The sequence below is a fragment of the Momordica charantia genome, assembly GCF_013281855.1.
Source record: "Momordica charantia cultivar OHB3-1 chromosome 10 unlocalized genomic scaffold, Mcharantia_2.0 BLBB01000010.1, whole genome shotgun sequence".
Taxonomy (NCBI): Eukaryota; Viridiplantae; Streptophyta; class Magnoliopsida; order Cucurbitales; family Cucurbitaceae; genus Momordica; species Momordica charantia.
The window spans coordinates 4,215,730-4,237,619 of NW_028275158.1; the positions used below are offsets into that span (position 1 = coordinate 4,215,730).

A 21,890-nucleotide genomic window follows, 5' to 3' on the forward strand; every position below is an offset into this window, starting at 1 on the left:
TAATTTCTCCTTTCAAATTTTGTTTCCTTTTCCCTTCTTTTATTTTAATTTTACCTCTTGGAAAGGATAAGTACCAAGTTTTCTATTTTGTCAATTTGTGAATCTCTACTTATTCCCCATTAATACTTGTACGACAAATTATTTATGTATAAAAAATAAAGGTATCTTTCGAATTGGTTTTGACATGTCGCTGTCAAAATTACTTTTTTTTTTTATTTTTTTGAAATTATGATATTTAAGGTGTGTTTGGGAGTGATTTGACATGATCAAAATTATTTTTATCAAATTAATATTCTTTTCATTTATCATAACAAATCATAATGATGATTTTGAAAAATCAATTATACTTAAATCTTTTTTTCTTTTCAAAATCACTCCTCCTCTAAACACACTCTTAGGGATATAATTGAGCGATAAAATCTCTCGACTCTTGGAATGATTTTGGAAAAAGTGATTTGAAATTAACTGATTTTCCATGATTTTCTAAAAGAGATTTCATGATTTTTTTAATCTATACTACCAGTGAGTGAGTGGTATTAATTTGATTCTTTTGTCAAGTAAATTTTATGCATTTTTGAAAATCACTCATTCTACCGGTGTTAAAAGTATTTTTACTAGCGTCAAAAACACTTTCCTTCCAAAATCATCACACTTGATTGACATAAAAGCATTTTTGAAAAAAGTAAAAAATACTTGCACAGTGACATTGAAAACACTCAAAACACGTTTAATTGTATAGGACGAAGCATTAATTTAACTTATTATCAAAAAAATTTTACCAAAGTGCCTGTAATTTATGGAAAGGATGGTTCTTAAAAAAATATCTTCATAACCAAACAAATTTTACAAAAATATCTTCCAAAACCAGTTCGAGCGTTACATCTTTTTGTAAATAAATAGGAAGATTTATGCACATTAAACTGGGCGCCAGGCTTGGGGAGCCTTACCTTGAACAACAAGACAAACAAAGAATTGGGTTGACCATAATTTGATGCATTGCTACAGTTACACATGCAAAGTGAAAGGCAAAAGAAAGAAATACATTTATAGTTCCATTATGCATGAAACGGATTTGGTCAAACAAAAAAAAAAGATATTTTCTTCTGAAAAAAATGAACATCTATAAAAAAATTTTATAATCAGACAACACGAAATTCATGTTGTCCAGTCAGTATGGAAGTATTGTTCATAGTAACGTCAAACAGAGTATACCAGAGAAGAACTATATTCTAAAATGTACAAAATTCGGTTACAAACTTTTCTTTCTTCTTTTTCAATGAGTAACGAACAAAACTTTGTAGAAGAAAACCATGAAGCTACAACATATCAGTATTTGATGACATGGTGCCGTAACCACAAGTCATACATCACCATATGGAATGCATCATACTTGATTGGAGGTGAATTCCATTGGAAATGCTTTTGAATCTGATGAATGTGAAAGATGAGGGAAGTTCAGTAAACATAATCTTCTTATATAATGATTTGAAAGGCAGCATATGGATTGATGGAACAGCTAAAGATTGAAAAATCTGCATTTAGCAGCTACCAGATGAAGAGGGTTGGAAGAGATTAAACAGTGTACCTTCACTAGGTTTTTGTGGAGTTTAATGAAGTCCATATCAGATATGTCCTTGAGAATTTGCTTTAATTGGTATACATCACGTTCCTTAACTATCACCGAAAACTTTCTCCACTCAAGAATATCATTGAAGGGAAGGTCATAATAATCTGACAATATCACTGCAAGAAATCCAATTAAGGGACTGAGTAAAGAGGTTCCCACAAAACATAAAATATAACACAGGTAAAATGTCCAGACATGAAGGTACAGGAGTTTGTTTAGTGATCTAATTCCTATACATATTTGAAAAGGTCAAATCGATTGTAAACCCCCGCCTTTACTAATACCCTTATGATGTGTTTGGGAGTGATGGTCAAATAATGAGTGATTTTGAAAAAAAAAAATTTCAAGTATAATTGATTTTCTAAAATCACCGTCCAAGTGATACCTTAAAAATCAATTTAAAGTCATTTTAAACTTTTCTAAAATCCGTTTTTTAATTTGCCAAACATAATCAATGGAAGGGGAAGTGATTTTGATAATAACAAAAGTAATTTTGGTCGTGCCAAAATCATTCCCAGACACACCTTTAATATACTATAGCTAAAAGTAAGCACAAACAAGCTTCTTAATGGGATGTCTTTTTGGTAATTTCCTTACAACTTGGAAATTTTGTACATTGCATTATACTTAATTGAAGGTTCTATTTCTTATCCAAAAAATAAAGAACAAGACGGAGGCATTGTGTAAAGTGCAATCCATTTTGTGACTCAATTCGAACTTCCATGAGTTTTCCATTCTGTTCCTTTTTAACTCAATTGGAATATTAGATTACCATCCCTACATGTATATAAATTGGACTTTATAATCATTAACACTTTTGTGTTTTTTATCCCAAAAAATGAAATGAAATGAATGAAAACCAGCATCCCCTTCACCACTTCCGCTAGAAAATAACTGAAGTAAATTAATTACCTAAACCTTTCATTAAAAATAAAAAATAGAAAACAAATTTACTATCTCCAAATAACCAAAACAAGACATGTTCTCACCCGGAATACATCCATAATGGATTGAGTCAGCTATTCGAGCACTGTTGACTTGAGAACCTCCTGGGCATATGCAGAATTTGGTCCTGTAAAATCTTTTCTGGTACAACAGGTGTCCAGTAGCCCTGTTTATCCTGTTGTTTGAAATGTCAAGTTCTGTATCGTTCTCCCACACACGTGCTAGTATAACTCTAATCTTAGAGTTTCGATGGCCAGCCCAGAATCCAAGTGTTGTCCTGTAAAGAATATTATCATCTCCATCAGCAATAAAATAAAATTTGTATTTGACAGATATTCTTCTCAGAGAAAAAGATGATACAGATATAAGATGAGATTAGTAAATGATCTGAATATAATATTTTAATCTAATTCAATGTCATCGAGAAATAAAACATTCAAAACGATGTGGTAAATCTGGCCAATAGTCTAGAAATCCCATCAGGGCTTAAGGTCAATATATCAAGAAACAGTGAGGCAGGCATAACATTCAAGAAGATCAGGTTGAATTGCTCTCTCCTCTTGTGCTAAAGGACGTTCACCAAATTATCTTGGTCTACTATCGGTGTGAACCCAAATCTTAAAATCTCATCTCTGAGAAGGAATACTCTCAAGGAGCACAGTACAATGCACCTGGAACTCTTCGATCACCACCAATTAGGAAAATTAATTAGTATTGGGTTCTTCCTTAGGACGAAGTCCCAAAAATTAGTCTTCCCATGATAAAGGAACCATATGACAAACCACACATTTTAAAGATAATTTTCCAAATCTTGAAAAGCTACATCTCAGTTCTTATTCAGATCTTCCCATTGTAAAAAAGATCGTTAAGGCATTGACAATAATATACCTCTTCCATTATATGCTATCTACAGGGATCTCTGAAAACTTCTCATCTTCTTTAGCAAATCCTCTACTTGCCTATATCTGAGAAACACCTACTGAACTCCTTAGATCCATCCAAGCTGCTGGTAGTCCCCACACATCACTAACAAGCTTACCTTTGGTCTCCATTATGTTAAAGAGACTTTGAAAGTTTTCTGACAACCTGCTCTAAGCTACACATCCTCCCTGAAACCCCATTTTCCCCTTTGCTCACCTTAAACCAAAAATCTCCACAAAACCCCTTCTTCACTTCATGACAGAGCCGCAAGGACTTCTAGAATTCTTGGTTAACAAACTATCAAAGAGACAGCCTAGTCTCTCCACCCCATAAATATTCACATCCAGCTTATGCTATAAAGCATCCCCTTCTCTAGGAATTCTTCACAGCCATTTAGCAAGAAGAAAAGCTTTTCTCCAAAAGGTCCTAATACTAAGCTTCTTCACAGTAAGTATAACCTTCTTCCAGTTAAAGAGATGACTCCCTCCATCACTATCTGAATCTTTATTCTTCCCAAATAAACTCGCTTCGAAACCTCTCAATCAACTCAAGATGCTTCACAGGAATAGGCATATTGACAAAAAATAATACAAAGGTACAAAAGAAAGGACAAATTGTTTCAGTGTAAGCCTGCCTCCTTTAGTCAAAGGGCTTTCTTCCATTTGTAAAGCTTCACCAGAAGTTATCATCTTAAGTTCCACAACTCTTTTTTTTTCTTGAATTATCACCAAGCAGGTAACCAAACTAACTCTATTTTTCTACACCTAGCAGATGACCCAAATAGTTCAACACCAGGGTCTATTTGCTACAAGAACAATCAATATTAACAGGACTCGCTTTATCCAGAATTGTAATCAAAGGACATCTCTTCTCTAATGAAGTTAATTCTATTAATATCACTCGACAATAAGATGAAATTTGAATTAATTTCTCATGATATCACACCTCACTTCTGTGTGAGAACCTGAAATAACTAACTAATTATTTGGTCGGTATTTCATTCATTTATAAAGTCATAAAGCACAAAATCCTTATACAGCCAAATTTAAATTTAACATAGATTGTTGGGTCTCTCTCTTGAGATCCTTCTTCTAAGACTGGAACGCCAAGGAGCCAAGCAAAAGCAATGGTACATATAGGTAGTGAGAAATTTTGTGATTAATTGTTGCAAATAATCCATTTTCATTGAGCCCCCAAGAGACGGGCCCATTGGCAAGGACTTGGGTCTCTTGGTCATACCAGCTTAAAGGTCTCAAGTTCAAACATTACCCGGGTAAGCTTGATACAAAAAATCATGTCTCCCCAGTCTGGACATTGGGGTGGGCGTAGGTGCCTCGAGTATAAAGGAGCAAAGCTCCGACTCCCGGTTATCAAAAAATAAAAAATTATGATCTATTTTCATTGATACATTGTAAGATCTCACCTCTTAGAGCAAGTTTATACAAAAGTATGTTATAACTTTTTCTTTCATCCAAATTCTGATTCTGAAAACATTAGACCAATAAAACATAAACGAGCTTTATGCATTGAGGATAAAGATTAAGGATCAAACAGTGAGAATACATATAACCAGAGTTAGGTTGAATTCCCAGCTAAATATGCTGTTGTTCTGTCACTATGCACTTCTTTGAGGGGAAAAACAAGTATAACTCAGAAAGAAGAATTCCTTTACCTATTTTCTAGATCATTTCCTCCAGCTGGAAGAGCAAATGGCTGCAGTACTTGAGGAAGAGCAACGTCTTTGTGGGGAATGAATCCAACATCATAACTAGGAGAGCACACAGCTCGAATTGAATTCTTTATAAGAAAAGGCAGCCCCTCAGAAGCTCTCACTCCAACATCATGACAAGTGACAAAAAGATGATCAGCACCCAAGGTTCTGTTCCAGTAAGGATACTTGGATATCAAGCCTTCGACATAATTTTGGACAATTATCGTCATATTCTCGTAGGAAGTGCCCTTCATTGTATCCATAAACACCATAATTTATAAGCCAAATTAGGAATTCAGAAGCTCTTTCTACGACTCACATTCCCCCAAAATCAATGCTACTAGCTTCAGAAATAACCAAGCTATAAGCTACAAATCCAGAAGGCAAATAACAAATCCACAAAAACTGGAAATCCCATACCCCACTGGTTACCCAATTGCTAGTTAATTAAAAAATTCCAAGGATGGGGTGAGAACTATACCTTGCCTCGCATCTTGTGGCATGAGATCGGAATGAAAAAGAGGTGGGCCTGATCCGGATCGTTGGTGCGGAAGTGACTCTCTCTAATATTCTGGAAGAAGTAACCTTCACTCGCATACTTTCCAGTGAGCTTCCTCGGAGTCTGGTAGAAGGTATTGGGATCGCCATCTGGGTATATGTAAACCTTGAATTTCCTCTCCATCTCCGCATAATTCAACCGAAAAACCTCAGGAGAGTGGTACACATCTGAAATCTCCTCTTCCGCGGCATCGCTAACGCTAACGCCTCCCAACTTAATGGGCAGCTTCGAAACGAAATTTCCAAATCCATGAGCAAAACTCAAAGAGGGAAAAGAATGAAACAAGAATTCAGCAACGTGAAATTAAGAGGATCGCGTACCTGAGGGGAGGGAGAGGAGGGAACAAAGGAGTGGAGGGAAGTAAAGGAGAGATAAGTGAAGGAAACAAGGGTGAGAATGGCGAGAGTGAGGAGAGAGCCCCGGAGAGAGCAGAGGGAAGAAGAAGACGAGGAGGTCAGCTGAAATGGCTGCTTGATAGCTGACATTACCAGAGAAAGTGAGAGACGCAGTGGAACAGTGAGATTCTGGAGCAAATCGGCGGCAAGAATGGGTGGTCGGTAGTACTGTAGACTGTGGAGAAAACGAATCCAGTTCCGGTTTCGATTTCGATTTCGATTTCGGAAATGGGTGTTCGGTGATGGCAATTCTTTTATGCACCAGAGGAAAAAAGTTAACGAAAATCTAACATAATGTCACATGATCAAGCCTCACGACGCTAGATTAGGTGTTGAATTTCGGTTTATGTTGAATAATTAATAAAATTTAACAATAAGAATAAAAAATAATTTTTAAGTGTTAGAATATAATATTTAAAAAGATAATTTCTCCTGATTTGAACTTTGTAGCTGTCTTGAAGTTATGCTCGTGCCTATTTTATTTTTAAAAATTGAAGGGTTAAACTTTAATGAATGTTTATTTTTAAGTTTCCAAAATGCAGTAAGTGTTTGATTGTTATAGTTAAAAAAAAACATGTCAATGTCTTTATAAAATAAATTTATACTTGGCTGTCACAATAATTTATTGCTTTTACATTACCTCTAAAATTATGGGAGAAAAATAAAATTTTAAAACTAACTGTTTTATTTCTCATAGCTAATTAAATAGGAACCAAGGGTAGAAGTTGAATGAAATATTTTCCTAAAAAATCATGCTAAAATTATGTTGCAGAGATGCTACATCTATTTAATTATGGGTTACATTAATAGAGTGCAAATTTAAATGATGGAGATTAAAAAATGTTTAGTGTTTAAAATCTAGTAAGATCGTGGAACAAGGAGGAGGTTTTCTGTCTCATTATATATATATTTTTAATTTATGCATAAAGGTTCATTTAAGTTTATAAGTGAAATTTTTTAGACTAGATGTCTAGTAATTCTAGTAATTGGCTGGACGACTCCAAATATATAATTGATGATTGAGCTTTCCTTTAAGTGATTTTTTTAAGTCAAAGGAATTGTTTACTAAGAGATAGTAAAAAAATATACGAAAAAAGTTCAAGGAGAGTGGTCTTTTTTTTCTCCTCAATTTCTCTATCTTTCTTAGTCCTAATAATGTAGCGAATATAAGAAAATTTATCAAAAGTGCATCGTACAAATGGATATTGTGAGTTATTTAAAAAAAAAAAAAGATATTGTGAGTCAATTTGAAATGTATTTTATGTTTCATCTTTTATTTCAAGGAATGAGAGAGAAGAGAGTTAAAGTAAAAAATACAAACCATCTTTGATTAGGAGAAGAAAATTTTAATCAAAGTGGTACGTTAATAATATATAAATGTTAAGATTTTGATGAATTTTTTCAAATAAAAAAAGATTCATTGAACAACGTGAGATTGGATGTGTGAGCTAGCTAAGAATTGGGGTTAAAATTGAAGTGGAGTTGAATTCTTTGAGAAAATGTTGGAACCCACCTCCAAATAATTACTTATTAACAAAGAAGAGAGATCATTACCGATGGTCTAGAAAATTGTAGAGATTTCTCTTAGTGCATAGACAATAAAAAACTATGTTGAAATGCTTAGGGTGGGTGCAAAAATGAAATTTTAGTACTCCAATTTATTAAAAAGATTAAGAGATAAAATAAGGTTAATTAATACATATGCTTTTATTGCCATTCTGATTGATTTTTAGATAAACTTCAAAAATCTCAATACAATAAGATGATTAAAGAAATTATTTAACTTGGATAAGAACTTAAAAAGAGATGTAGGTGATAATTAGAATGTGGTAAATAGGTAAATTGGATTGTCCACGAACAACACAGTGAATTAAGATATAACTCTTTAGAATGTTTGTCTCCTTATTTATTGAGATTATATTTAATGATTGAATACAACAAATGAGCGGGGAATTCAAACTTAGAGATTGGTACCCATTACCACTTAGTTAAACTCATTGATGTTTGATATTCTTCTCATAGTCCAAATGATAATTTGAGATCTTCTTTCCTAAAAATATATATATATATATATATATATATAATTTGAGATCTTATTTATTTTATAAGAATAATGCAAATATCTTTTTTTAAGTTTTGAAAGAATATATTTGATAAAACATTTATTGGTTGTTGCTCAACGTCCTTCAAAAAAAAAAAAATTGTTGCTCAACAAATCAACTATAGCCACGAAACTCAAAAACCTGGCCCACTCCTAACAGCCCACTCTTCCTGATTTTTTGGTAGCCCTATTTTCCTGCGAAAAAAAAAAAAAAGAAAAAGAAAAAAACTAGGGCTTTCATTTCACTTTCTTCTTCACAAATCTCTCGGTCTTTAACCCGATCTGGTTACTCTGCCCCTCTCCAGTTCGTGCAGTGGCGCTTCGCTCTACGGTCCGTTTGATTTGCATTGCGTAAGTTCTTATCTCACTCGATTTCTCCTTCTGTATCAAGTTTCTATATCTTTGATTTTTGTTGTGTGAGGGCACAAAACGATCTTCTCTCCGGTACCATTTTTTGATTTTTGATCTGCGAGCATAAGTTTCTCTCACTCTTTAGCTTCTGGTTCGATCATGGCGATGGCTGCCAATGTAAGCAATAAGCATTCACCAAATGATTTTGATTTCCATGGTGAAAAGAAATCTGAATTACACCGAACCGATCGGTTCAGCTAGTTTAGTATAATTGCAAACCGTATCAGTTTGGGCCAAGCAAAAACTAGTCGCCGTAGTAGCCCATCCAATATTGTTGGGCCGAGCAGGCATATCTAATTCTAACCCATAGATATCACTTTATCATTTCTCTCGCCTCACCTGCAATTTGCTAAGGTCCTCTACTTCTGCGTCGGATCTCTGAGGTTCGACAGGTTACTTGTTGACCCTTCTCCGCACACCTTTTGTTTGTCCTGCGCCGGTAATCCCATCGGATCAAGTTGTTAATTTTTTCTTATGTAATTTTTGTTCCTTGTTCCTTATATGAATTTTCCACGGATCTAGGCGTACTCTTTCTTTTTGTTTTCACTTTCGGGATAGGTTTTATATGCATCTCATTATGTATTTTGGACTTAGTCTGTATTTTTCATTTTTTTTACTGTCTATGTCTTTATGATGATGATTGAAAGGATAATTTTCGCATTTATTCCCTGCGTAAGATATATGTTCCAGGACATGGGGGTTTTGATGTGTTTTGGATGTTGATACATATCAAATGCGGTTCTAAGCGCTGGTAGTGTGTCAACATGGTTAAAAGAAATTTTCTTTAGCTAATACTGAATTTGATAATTGCGTTGTGTTTCCACAATCATTTTTTTTGTCTTTTTGTTTCCGTGGTTAGCAGAAATTTTCATATGAAGTAATTACGTATTCGCTTTTCCCTGTCTTCTTTAATGAAGTTATCAGTTATGTGAGTTGTGGGTGGTGCACCTTGTATTTTAATCCTCTGTTCTCCATTTTGACAAATTTTATCTTCATTTTTTTGTGAATAATTTATAGAACTCGTGACTGAAATGGCTGGGGGAGGAATGATTCGGCAGTTGCTGAGGAAATTTCCATCACAATCTTCAGTAAGCACAGCTTATTATTCATTGTCTTAATCAATAGGGTCCTAGGGATAAGCTTTTGATGATGTGTCCTGTTTGACCCTATAAATAGATGTTAGAGAATTTATAAGAATAGTCATTACAATCGTTTTGGTAACAATGTTGGAGTCGCAAGTATTTAAATTGTGGAAGAGGTGAATTATGCCATAGTTACGAGAGAACCATTTCTATTTACTTGATCAGGGACATCATTTTTGGCATGATTAGGTTAACTGATAATTAGTTGTGGTTACTGTACCTTACTTATGCAGACCCCTCCTTTGTCCTCCTCCCTTATTTCGAAGAATGAGGAAGCTGGCTTTGCTGGTATGAACTCCTTTAGAAGGCTTGCACTCCTTGGAGCAGGCATTTCTGGGTTTTTCAGTTTTGCAACTTTGGCATCTGCTGATGAGGCTGAACATGGTTTGGAGTGTCCGAACTATCCCTGGCCTCACCAGGGCATTTTGAGTTCATATGATCATGCTTCGTAAGATATGACGGCTTGTCATTTTTTCCTTGCTTTATAAACCATGTCTGAATTTATGAGCTCATCTTTACTTCACTATCAGTCTTACAACCCTTACCTTAGTGGTTTAAGTGTGCTATATTATAAGATGTTCAACACACTTTATTAATAATTTATGGCAGTGCCAGTTTTCCCAGAACATTTGGGGCTGGTTCTTTGAGAAATTTGAAATTGCTTGGGCTCGTAATAGAGATTGGGTGTCGATGTTGGAGGAAGTCTTGCTGTATTCTCCCTTCCGTGAGAAAGGGAGTTTCCTTTGGCGGGTCGGGTTTTTTGGGTTTCTGTGGGGCATTTGGGGGGAAAGAAACAATAGAAACTTTGTTTTTGTATGCCCGTGTCTTTCTGTTTGGTTTTCATTCTTCTCAATGAAAAGTTCGGTTTCTTATTAAAAAAAAACACACTTTATTAATAATTTTATTTTCTATTTAGTTCATTTGATGGATTATATTATTCTTAAATGCAGTAATTTTTTTACTGCATTTCTCTGTTTTAACATGAAGTTGACTGCTCATTCAGGCTAGTTATTGATCATTGGTCTATCTGGAAGTAGATAGATGGCTCGTGTCTTAATGAATTGATGGTCTTTTCATGTCTTTTTTCTTGAAGTTGATGGCTTATTCATGCCAATCATGACTCCTTGATCATTGAGCTATCTAGAAACTTTATATTAATGGACATCCCAGCCTTGGACTGTGCATATTCTTATCATCATCTTATTATTGTTGTTGTTGTTGTTGTTGTTGTTGACTGTTGTGATTTGCATTTATCAAGAAGGAACTGTAATTACATAAAGAAATATTAGAACTGAAAAGACTACAGAAGATCATTCCTACTTGAAAGAAACATTACAAGGAACTGTCCCAAAGCATGAAAGGGTCACAAAAATTTCTTACATTTGGTGTTTATCAAGAAGGAACTGTAATTGCCAAAAAAGATGGGAAAATAACTCCAAAGTGAGCCCAAAATTTGATTAGATCCCATAGATTGGAAGGAGAAATTATAATTAGCATTTCAATGTGGAACCCAAAAAAGGAATAAGGGGGAGATAAGGAATCGTCTGTTGAAAGGATTACAAAAAGTCCTCCATTGGTGCATATCAATAAGGAATTGTAATTACAAAAAAGATTGAAAGAAAACTCTTCAGAGAGCCCATAATTTAATTATATCCTAAGAAATCCCCCTTATCTTTATATGAACCAGCAAAAATGCTACGATTTCTTTTCAATTAAACTTACCAAGGCTAGCTAGAACAACATTCCCCCATAAGATCTTTGCTTCCACATAAAAGGGGTACCACATTCAGTCTACTCTAAAGGGCCAAAAAAATTCCCTGGAAAACACCATGTGAGACTAAAATCCTTTAAAATTATTTGGCAACAGTTCAATGTGAAGGAGCATCAAACTGAAAAACTGGTTCACATTTTGATATTCATTCATTTGTTTATCATACTCCATGTGGATAACATATTTCCTATCTATTCCCCCTGCCTCATCGAATTATGTTGATTGATACAGGTGAGGGAAATTTGATGATACTGTAAGATCTTTATGCTCTAAGTCCTATTTTTCTTGAGCAGGATTCGTCGTGGTCATCAAGTTTACCAACAAGTGTGCGCATCTTGTCATTCCATGTCTTTAATATCATACCGTGATTTGGTTGGTGTTGCATATACTGAAGAGGAGACAAAAGCAATGGCTGCTGAAATTGAGGTAGTTGATGGGCCCAATGATGAGGGTGAAATGTTCACTCGTCCAGGTAAACTCAGTGACCGGTTTCCTCAACCATACGCAAATGAACAAGCAGCTAGATTCGCTAATGGTGGAGCATACCCTCCGGATCTAAGCCTTATCACAAAAGTAATTATTGTTTATCATTCTTGTAGTTTTAGATAGTAAGATTGTACATATCAATATATTTCTCTAAGTCATCTTGAAGAGGATGTGTATAAAATTTGTCCTTAAGCTATTTCATCCTTTTCTCTCTCAGGCTCGTCATAACGGTCAGAATTATGTATTTGCCCTTCTTACTGGTTATCGTGATCCACCTGCTGGTGTTTCGGTAAATTTTAAGCTACTGTTTTTATACTCAATCTCCAAAGGATGTTATTTTGTATTTCTTGCTGCATAAAGTTACTATAAATGTACAGTTGAAAATTATGAGATTTGTACAAGTAGAAGATTTATCTCGATTGTCCTTATTCTGCATTCTAATATGTTTCATTATTTCGTGTGGACTTGAGTTGGCTTAATTAGTTTTAGATGTCTTCTATTGCCTGTCAACTGTGATATAATGTGTGGGCACAGTACACATAGAGATGATAGAACGGATACATCCTTACTCCTTGTTGCACATCTTCATATTTGGGGCCTGAAATCAATATACTTGCTAAGTTTTTCTGTTTGAGTGTGTGGGAGACCGGAAATCTTCATAAGCTGCAAGTGGAACATCATATTTTGTGGTTATTTTATTATAGAAGTACTTCTCCACCCTGGTCAAATATTTTGAACTTATCTAGCTCATTTTAAGTTGCATATCTTCATTGATGTCAAACCATCAGATGTCTTGCATATTGTTTTTGGTTGTTTATTACTCCACTTCCCCTTTGGAATCTGAAGTTGCATCTTTCATCTATCTGAGTTTGATCTGTTACTTTTTGGTCTTTTAAGACTATTCTTAATTAAATATGAGACAAACCTTTTATTCTTGTGATCTTTGTAAAACATTTGTTCATATAGCGTTGCTTATTCTGATAGGAATTGAGCTATAGTCACTCTAAACTTAACCCTTATTTTCCTCATTTGTTCTTGTGATTTTTGGATTGGACATTTTCCAACCGATGAGTAAATTTGAATCATTTCCAGCTTGATAACTCTTCCAAATTCTGAAGTAACACTGTGAATGGTTTTGTAGATCCGAGATGGTTTGCACTATAACCCTTATTTCCCTGGGGGAGCAATTGCGATGCCTAAGATGCTTAATGATGGAGCTGTTGAATATGAAGATGGTACCCCTGCGACAGAAGCACAGGTCAGTCTGCAAAATATGCAAATTTTGTAAATTTTATAGGATACAAGAAAATGTTTTGGGGTGATGCACAAATCTGCCTGAGCTGACTTATCAACTTCTTGCTCGATTGTCGAGACCCCTTCTACCTTGATTTATAAGTTCATATCCTTTTGTAATGTAGATGGGAAAAGATGTTGTATCGTTCTTGTCATGGGCTGCTGAACCAGAAATGGAAGAAAGGAAACTGGTAATCTTCTTGCTAATCATATGTTGGCTAATTAAACCTTCCTAATTTTCTTATTCTAATGTTGAGTGCCCTTGAATGCCAGATGGGATTCAAATGGATCTTTGTGCTCTCTCTTGCTCTACTTCAGGCCGGATATTACCGCCGATTGAAGTGGTCAGTTTTGAAGTCCCGCAAGCTGGTTCTTGATGTAGTCAATTAGCTATCTGCCTTTGAGTTGCTTCTATTATTTTGCTTCTGGGAAGAAATGAATTGGCAATAATTATGTGTTAGAATGTAATGTTTCTTGCGAAGCAATTTCTTCTTTGAATCAGTTAATTTGCAGCGAAATGACCTGCAAGTGTCGAGTTCCTCCTTTTTGACGGAAATAAACTGCTTCTCATACGCCTAAATTCATTATTTTTGTGGTACAATTGACACAGCTGAGCTGACATTTTATGTTTGGTATATTTGTTTGACCGTAAGATTTGTATGGTGAACATTGAATTTGAAGGGTTCTGATCGAGGAGTCTGCCCGGTTTTGGGGAACGAGCTTCAAACGTTCTGGTATTGTTAATATTTAGAGGTTTAGCTAAAGCAGAATTAATTAGATATGTACCTCTAGAAATGTGGATATGCACTTAAACTTGGAGCAGACTGTTTGATGGTTCGGATGAAGAGCAATTCTTATACTGTTTGACGTTTAGCAAGAAACACTCTTTCAAAAGAGGGAATATGCATGTTTAACCTTGGTTGAATTTATATATAGTTTTTGTTACATTGTGAGAAATAAAAGATTACAAAAGATAATAAAATGAGTGTACATATCACATTGTGGATACGACATTGTGAAATTTGTGGTTCATGTAGGACGACTATATTTCATCGTCTGCACAGATCAGTGAATCGTCTTCCTCAGCCAGACAACCCCTGGCCCCCATTTTTCTTCACAAATTTGAGTTGTTAGGGCTCACAGCACAAATTCTATCAAATTTCTTCTATCTATTCCTGCTGGAATCAGTCTATTTAACTCAAAATTTGAGGCATGATGATGTTTTGATTGTTTGTGGCTAGAATTCTGAAGTTTGTTTTTTGTTTGGCTGAGATTTTGTATGTTTATTAATGTGTATACATGTGTTTTGAGACTATACTTCTAAATTTTTACTTTTTTTTTGTCTGAATTGAAAATTAAAGAAACTATAGCTCTATCAATTATATGAGCCGGCATGAACATAACTCAATAGTAAATGATATCTATTTTTTTTCTTGAAGTTGAGGTACTTAAAAAACTATACAAAAATCATGTTTATATTTCTATTATTTCATTTGAGAATTGAGATGAAGTCTACGTTAATTTTAGAAATTAGAAATTTATATTTCTGTTCTTTCATTTAACTATATTTGTCTGTTTTTCTTTTCATGTATTTCTTTATGTCATTCTTTTTCAGTTGAGGTTGTACTTTATTTTGGATTTTCATTTACACTTGTTTTAGGACTTTGATGGACTGGAATTAAGAACCCTTTTAACAAGTGAATCCCTTAACTCATTACAAATATAAAACTTCTCAAATAATAGGATTAGGTCATCCCTAGATCAAAGAAACAAGTTCCTTAATTATTTTAGAGGGTGAAACACTGTAGGAATTTGAAAGGCTCTCAGCAAGGGAAGCAAACAATGAAGTTTTATTTCTCAAAATCAATGTTTGTTACATAGTTCATTCCAAGGACCTGAGGGGTGGTGGGAAAAGCATACCCCCAAAGAAAACCCTAATAAATCAGAATAAGGAAAAGTTGTAACTAAAACTATTACAAAAGGCAATTCTCTAACAAGTAAACTATTAATTAAACAAGGGAATAAAAGCAAGACTTTTTGGGGACAAGTATCCGACCATGTAAGAAGGCCTGAATTTCCTAATTTTATCACTAATCTGAAGACAAAACATATATCTGAAAACTTACATCGAAGAATGCTAAAAAAACATAGTGCAGCCATGTTCCTTAAACTGGCTTCCTGTCTTGGTATTTTCGTGAAGTCTAGCTCTTCTCTTTGAATCTTGAGCTCTACTTTCTATAAGTGGAAGAGACAACTCTATCTTCATGGCTTCTCTTGCGGAGCCCACCATTACTTGAATACGAAACATCACCTAAAAGTAAAAGAGTTTCTTTTAGTACAAATGTGAGAATTTGAACTTCTGGCCTCAAGAAAAAAGTAAATGTGATTTATTGTTGGGACAATATATATGAAAGAAAATGTTTTTTAACTTATACTATGGATTATATATGTGATGTACACTTATTTTCATGTTAGTTATACAACTTGAGAGTTCAATATTAATTTTGACTCTAACTTGAATCACTATTTATTTATAATGTATGTAATGGTTATAAATTTTGAAGGAATTTGATTGGTAAAAGTTGACAACGTTTATTTGAAAGATTTTTACCCACTGAAAATATGCTAACATCGTCAATGAATTCTATGTTTCTGTAGGACTTGATTCTTTAGATTGATAAATAGATCCATCGATTCATGAAATACATTAATGTTTGATAAATGTTTTTGTTAGCCTAGAGACCCCTTAGATTTAGGGGCAACAGTTAAAAATTTTGTTAAAAATAAAATTGTGATGTTGTCCGGAGCTTTTTTTTTTCTTTTTTTTCAAAAATAATACTTATTTTCATAATTTCTTTTAAGTCGTATACTGTCTACGTCTTTGCAATCTTTTAGACGGAGATAGATGACTTAAACTACACTCAAATTGGCAACTATTTTCACAAATTAAACTAAATTTCTATAAAAATTATTTTTTATTCAAGGAGGTTCATGGGACAGGACGAAGATGGAGAAGCTTTCTTCGTCCCTACCTCCTACCCCAGTTTCTCGCGTTTGAATCTTTGCTTATGTGTTTATTTTTTAAAATTTCTACTTTATATAGTATATATATTATTTATGTATTTAAAAAAATTATTTCATTTTATTTTTTCCTTAGAAAAAAAAACACTTACTACACATTCATGTATATATATGAAGCTTTTAAACAAAATTTCTAGATCTGTCGCTAACGGAGAGGATTTCAATTATCCTTCAAAGTATTTTCTCTGTTTTCTTTTCTCAAAATACCAAAACTATCTCTCTTTTCAATTATAGAATGACGTTTTTTGGATTAATTTGAAATCTTGGGTCGGGTTAGTTTGGATTTAATTCCACACCTCAATGCCTACTTCACTTGAATTGATCATACACAAAACTTATTTTCCAATTCACAAGAGAGTATTAAAAAAGGGTGATAATGTTTGTAGTAAACCCTAATTGATGATCAGATAACATAATTTCAAAGGAAAATGCCAGAGGGACAGAGAGTACTATGATCATCATCCAACCTTAGCTCTTCACGTTATAAAGCAAACAGCTCTCTCGACATGAAACCTCCACAACAACAAAACAAAACAAACACACATTTTTCCTAAGAAATCAATGTAACGCCATTCATTTCCCACATAACGACACCATCTTTGATTACTTATAAAAACACTAAATAACATGATAGGCCAATATTCCCTTTTTGTTTTTCGTGCATGTTTCCTCTCCCCTTTAGAAACAAAACCCACATCCCATAATAATTATTAAGGTTGGAAATTATTCAAAAACAATGACAAATTTTCTTCCTCGTATATATAATCAATGTCTACTCTACATATATAATAACTCGATCGTCTTGAAATTAAAAATTGAAAAGAGAAAAGGGCAAAGTTTTTTTTTTTTTTTTTGAAGTTTCAGCCATTTATATGTAGAACATATGATAAGTCATGAGCTCCTTGCATGGTCTCTAAAATGACAGTTTTGGATCTAACAAAAGTTTTCCTTATCCCACGCTGTCTATGTCACGTTACTCGCCCCTCTTTATACGTTTCTTTCTCCTTCTCTCTCTAAAACTCATGCATGCACAAGCATTATGTTTTCAAGTTTTCATTTTTTTGGAGAAACCCAATGAAGGAAAGAAGAAATTTGGTGTGTGCAGGTAAAATAAGGAGAGTTTTAACAATTATTTAACGTGTTTTAATCTCTAATGTTCGAGTGTTTTTTCAATTTCGTCATTTTGTTTGAATTTTTTTTTAATATATTTGTGAGTGTTCGAACCAGCTTGGACACAGACTAATTTCACGGGACGGTCGTCTGACCCTACAACATTTGATGTCCGAAATACATATGAATTAATTCTTAATATAGGTGGTCATCATGGAACTTTAATTTCTTTTTTTTAATAATACTCTTTTTATAGGTTGATGTTAAATTGGTTATAAAAAACTTATATTTAGTGAATTGATAAATGTTTAGAAGGTAAAATAGGTCATCTACTCTTAAATTTACAAGAAGTTAACATAAATATTAATATTTTCCTCTTTCAAATTAATTCAGAATCTAAATTTCTATCCATTTATCAATATCATGTCGTACAAACTTATCATCAACAACTTTAACATTCACGGATAAAAATACTATAATAAAAATAGAAATAGAAAAAGTGTTAGAACACGGGAACTAAATTGAAATATTTTAAATAATAAATTGAAAAAACATAGTGGAATAAAACATATATATAATTTTTAACCTTTTAAAGTATAACTTGGTTGAAGATTGAAGTGTAGGTCACCCCTCTTCACCAAATGGTAAAAACAAAGCAAATCAAAGAGTGGATAGAGAAAGCAACAATACAAAAGGAAAAAAAGCAAAGCATCTTTACTGATCTCCATTAGAGCCAGAGGCAGTACACAACAAGAGATGCTGAGTTAACAAGTAGCTCTTAAAGGAGGCTGCTGGCTCACTCTCCAAAGCCCTAAACCAAAGCTTAAAACACCAAAAAATAATTAATTCTTCTTTTCTAAATCAAATCCAACCCTTTAACCCTTCTCTCTCTCTCTATCTGTGGCTGTAAAATTTGACAGTTCATTCATTCAATGCAATCCCAAAGCCACCAGTTTTTGCAGCCACAAAGTACAGTGTGTGTAATTATATATCAAAGAGGGATCAGAGGGAGGCTCAGGCTCAGGCCTAAGGCTAAGGCTATACACTGAAGCCCTGAGGGGCTAGCCTGAAAAACCACAGCCAACACTGCCACTGTTTGATGTTTCATTTTTACATGTTGACATAATAATGTTCTCAGATTAAGTCCCTCTCCTGATAAAAGATAAAGTCTGACACAGTGAGAGTTTGTGGACAAATGTACTCATTCTGATTCAACATAAAACAAAATCAAAGATATATGCTATTAAGTTGTAGTTTTTTATATATCAGTCCAAAAAGTTTCACCTCAGATCCCAATGAAATATATATATATATATATATATATAAATTAATAAATATACACATTGCTAATATGTATACTTCGTGGAAGAACTGTTGATGACCAAATTACTTTATAAAACCAGGCAAGAAACATTAAAAAGAAGAAAAAAAAAATTTCATTGGTTAAAATTTTGAGAATCTCCTATCCCACACATATTGGGTCTCTATAATTTCTGGACATTGCTTGGAAAGAACAAAAAGGTTACAATATTCCATTCATTAGAATACTTGGAACAATTCTTACCTACATATTGATTCACAGAATATTCTACTAGGCTTTATGATTTGCTGTATTTTCACTGATTTCTTTTTTTTTTTCTTTTATATTGATAAGCACTTATTACGTCTCGTGCTAATTTTCGGCGAGACCACAATAAGCCGTAAGTTAAAAATTATAAGAATATAAGAAGAGAAAGAAAAAATATAGGGCAAAGGCTATGATCTGTTTTCATTCTTAACTATCGTCTTTGATCAAACATATTACACAAACAGTAAAAACAAACACCTAATAAGAAATTAAAATTATTCCCTATGATGATAATATCTTGTGGAGATCAAAGGTGCTACCTTTTTGTTCCAATTGTTGGTTTGTTGGCTAGGGCAAGGCAGTGTAGTGGTGTAAATTATCTTCCCAATTAGCCGCCGCCTGAATTCCACTACTATTATTCCACCCACTCCCACTGCCACTCCCACCAATGCCATTATTCCTCTGACCACTCCCAAAGAACCATTCAGTGGTAGCAATATTATCCCCAGTTGTAGATTCTCTCCGAGGATTATTATTAATGGTGGTGGAGCTACTCAAATTACAACTGATCTCCTGTACTTTTGGAGCCTCCAGATTCTGAAACAAAATGGGTTGCAACAATTTCTGCGTTTGATATTCTTTCTGCTGATCATCTGATCCAAATATCATCCCCAGCCGCTGCTGCTGGAGTTTCCAATGGAGGTCTTGGTTTAGAGAGCTCAAAGACTCGATGGAAGATGCGAGGCTGTTGGCCGTGTTGTGGTCTTGGATTGCAGGGCCAAGGTTATTGTAATTGTAGTAATTGAGCCCCATGAAAGAGTAGTGATTGTTTGGGGTTATTGGGTGGCCCAATTGGAAGTCAAAGGAGTGTGAAACGGCGGCGTTGAAGAAAGGGGAGTTGTCGGCGGCGGCGGCGGTGGCCGTGGCGGAGGTGAATTTTGAGGAAGATTTGAGCTTTTTGGTTTTCCGGCAGCCGCCGCCGATGGGGACATTGCGCAAGGCGCCACCTTTGGTCCAGTACCGGCGGCAGGTCTTGCAGAAGTGGCGGGGCTGAGTGAGGCTGTAGTTGTTGTAGTAGCAAAATTTGGTGTTGGTGGAATCACAACGAGGGCATTTGAGGGCTTCTTGTTGTTGAGATTGAGAATCTGGATGATGGGATGATCTTGTGGAGGAGGTGGGTTTTCTTGTGGTTGAGTTTTGGGTAATTTCTTGGTCTTGTTTAGATGGAAGGAGAAGGGCATTACGTTGAGACATCATTTGGAGATGGAGCTGCAAAAGAGAAGTGATCAGAGAAATGTAGAGATATAAAAAGGGGAGAATCAAAAGCAAAAGGGCAAAAGCAAATCCTAGAAGAGGGAAGAACAAAGTTTGTGTCTTTTCTCCCTCTCTCTTGGGTTGTGTTTGGTTGTTGATGATGATGAGTTTCCCTTTTGCAGAAGCAAATATACTAAATTCAATGTTTTCATGCAGTGAGGGGCATGATGTGATGACGGATGTTGATGGATGTGCTTGTGATTTTCATCAAATAGAGGTTTCACATATATACAAAAGTAACCCCACCCAAAACACTCCTACTAGAGGGGCACACCCAACAACAAACAAAACTTGTCTCCAAAAGTTTTAGGATAAAAAATGGCTCTTTTTTATGAAAATTTCTGTTTCCATCTCGGAAATATTAAGGATCTCCACGTTAACAAAGATAAGAAACCTAACAAAGATTAATAATATAAGTGAGTTACTCATCTCATTGTCTTGGTTTGAAATGAAATATCATGAATATTAATATGATATCAGAACTCGAAATGCTTAAATGAGGATCCGATTTCCATATCTCTGCTAACCATATTTGTAAGGCTTTTAATTGCATTTGCATTGGCATTGGCGTAGAAAAGAGAGGCAGAAAATATGATATAACAGTGGGAAACAGAAGTAGAAGAAATTATATGGGGTGTGGCGTGAGAGGGTGAGAGCTGATCAGTAACTCAGAGAATCTGTGACACACTGCAAATGCAACAGAGAGATCGAGCCTCTTCCTTGTTACGTATTGTCCCCTTTAAACCATAAACCATGATACCTTCATCAGCTGGCCCTCTAAATCACTTGTCAAATCCCCACCTTTTCTTTCTCTTTCTCTGATTACACCCTTTGATTAACTACATATTATATTAACGGACGTCATTTTTAATACGATGTTAACGCGTATCGATCTTTTCGTAGTACCATTCCGTCCCTATTACATGGCAGGGACTTATAAGCTGAGACTCTGCAGCCTCTGCAAGTTAATCAATCTGAATCATCCCATCCACTTTAATAATGGCCATTTTCTTAAAAAGTTGAACACTAACAAACTAATTAATGCACAGTTTGTACTGTTTGGAGATTGCTTAGCAGTTGATTTGAAATGGTTTTAAAGTTGTAAAGAAAGTGGATTAATTTGTGGCATTTGACACGTGTTGGAAGGGAAGGTTTTGTGAAGAGTGAAGAGAAGAGTTGCTGAAAAACTGCAAAGATACCTTTCATGCCAGTTTGAGCAACTCTATAACTTTACCTTTAACGGCAGCTGCTATTTTGTCTTCTACCCCTTTGGATCATATAAAATGATGCTTTGGGGAGGGGATTTTTCTCTCTCATCTTTCACAGTTTTTAATTTATTCACCATTATGGCATCTTCAAGTTTGATTAAAACTACTTATTAAACAACTTTATATACAGTGGGAAGATAATCACTGAGAAGAACCTTATTTCAAGTATCTCAATAAATAGTATGATA

At 34.5% G+C, this 21,890-nt stretch overlaps 3 protein-coding genes across 5 annotated transcripts; 1 reads left to right on the forward strand and 2 right to left on the reverse strand.

The window, feature by feature from the left end:
- Positions 1-1,119: 1,119 nt before the first annotated feature.
- On the reverse strand, positions 1,120-6,442 carry LOC111008487 (Exostosin family protein). Its single transcript, XM_022281218.2, has 6 exons — positions 6,084-6,442; positions 5,686-5,988; positions 5,166-5,452; positions 2,617-2,849; positions 1,586-1,743; positions 1,120-1,428 (listed from the first exon to the last, which is right to left on the reverse strand). The coding sequence occupies exons 1-6, from the start codon at positions 6,246-6,248 to the stop codon at positions 1,327-1,329; spliced, it is 1,248 nt and encodes a 415-aa protein (XP_022136910.1). The 5' UTR covers positions 6,249-6,442; the 3' UTR covers positions 1,120-1,326.
- Positions 6,443-8,452: 2,010 nt separating this feature from the next.
- LOC111008263 (cytochrome c1-2, heme protein, mitochondrial) lies at positions 8,453-13,997 on the forward strand. Of its 3 annotated transcripts, none has more exons than XM_088118793.1 (8): positions 8,453-8,610; positions 9,688-9,758; positions 10,046-10,260; positions 11,877-12,156; positions 12,287-12,358; positions 13,211-13,327; positions 13,488-13,553; positions 13,636-13,997. In XM_088118793.1, the coding sequence occupies exons 2-8, from the start codon at positions 9,702-9,704 to the stop codon at positions 13,750-13,752; spliced, it is 924 nt and encodes a 307-aa protein (XP_087974919.1). In that variant the 5' UTR covers positions 8,453-8,610; positions 9,688-9,701; the 3' UTR covers positions 13,753-13,997. The 3 variants fall into 3 exon arrangements, with proteins under 3 accessions (XP_087974919.1, XP_022136597.1, XP_022136598.1); XM_022280905.2 differs by lacking the exon at positions 8,453-8,610 and adding an exon at positions 8,955-9,109; XM_022280906.2 differs by lacking the exon at positions 8,453-8,610 and adding an exon at positions 9,044-9,062.
- A 4,118-nt stretch (positions 13,998-18,115) lies between these two features.
- On the reverse strand, positions 18,116-21,159 carry DOF4.7 (DNA binding with one finger 4.7). The gene is made up of 2 exons (XM_022280792.2): positions 19,441-21,159; positions 18,116-18,705 (listed from the first exon to the last, which is right to left on the reverse strand). Exon 1 carries the CDS (start codon positions 20,375-20,377, stop codon positions 19,469-19,471), a length of 909 nt encoding a protein of 302 aa, XP_022136484.1. The 5' UTR covers positions 20,378-21,159; the 3' UTR covers positions 18,116-18,705; positions 19,441-19,468.
- Positions 21,160-21,890: the final 731 nt, after the last annotated feature.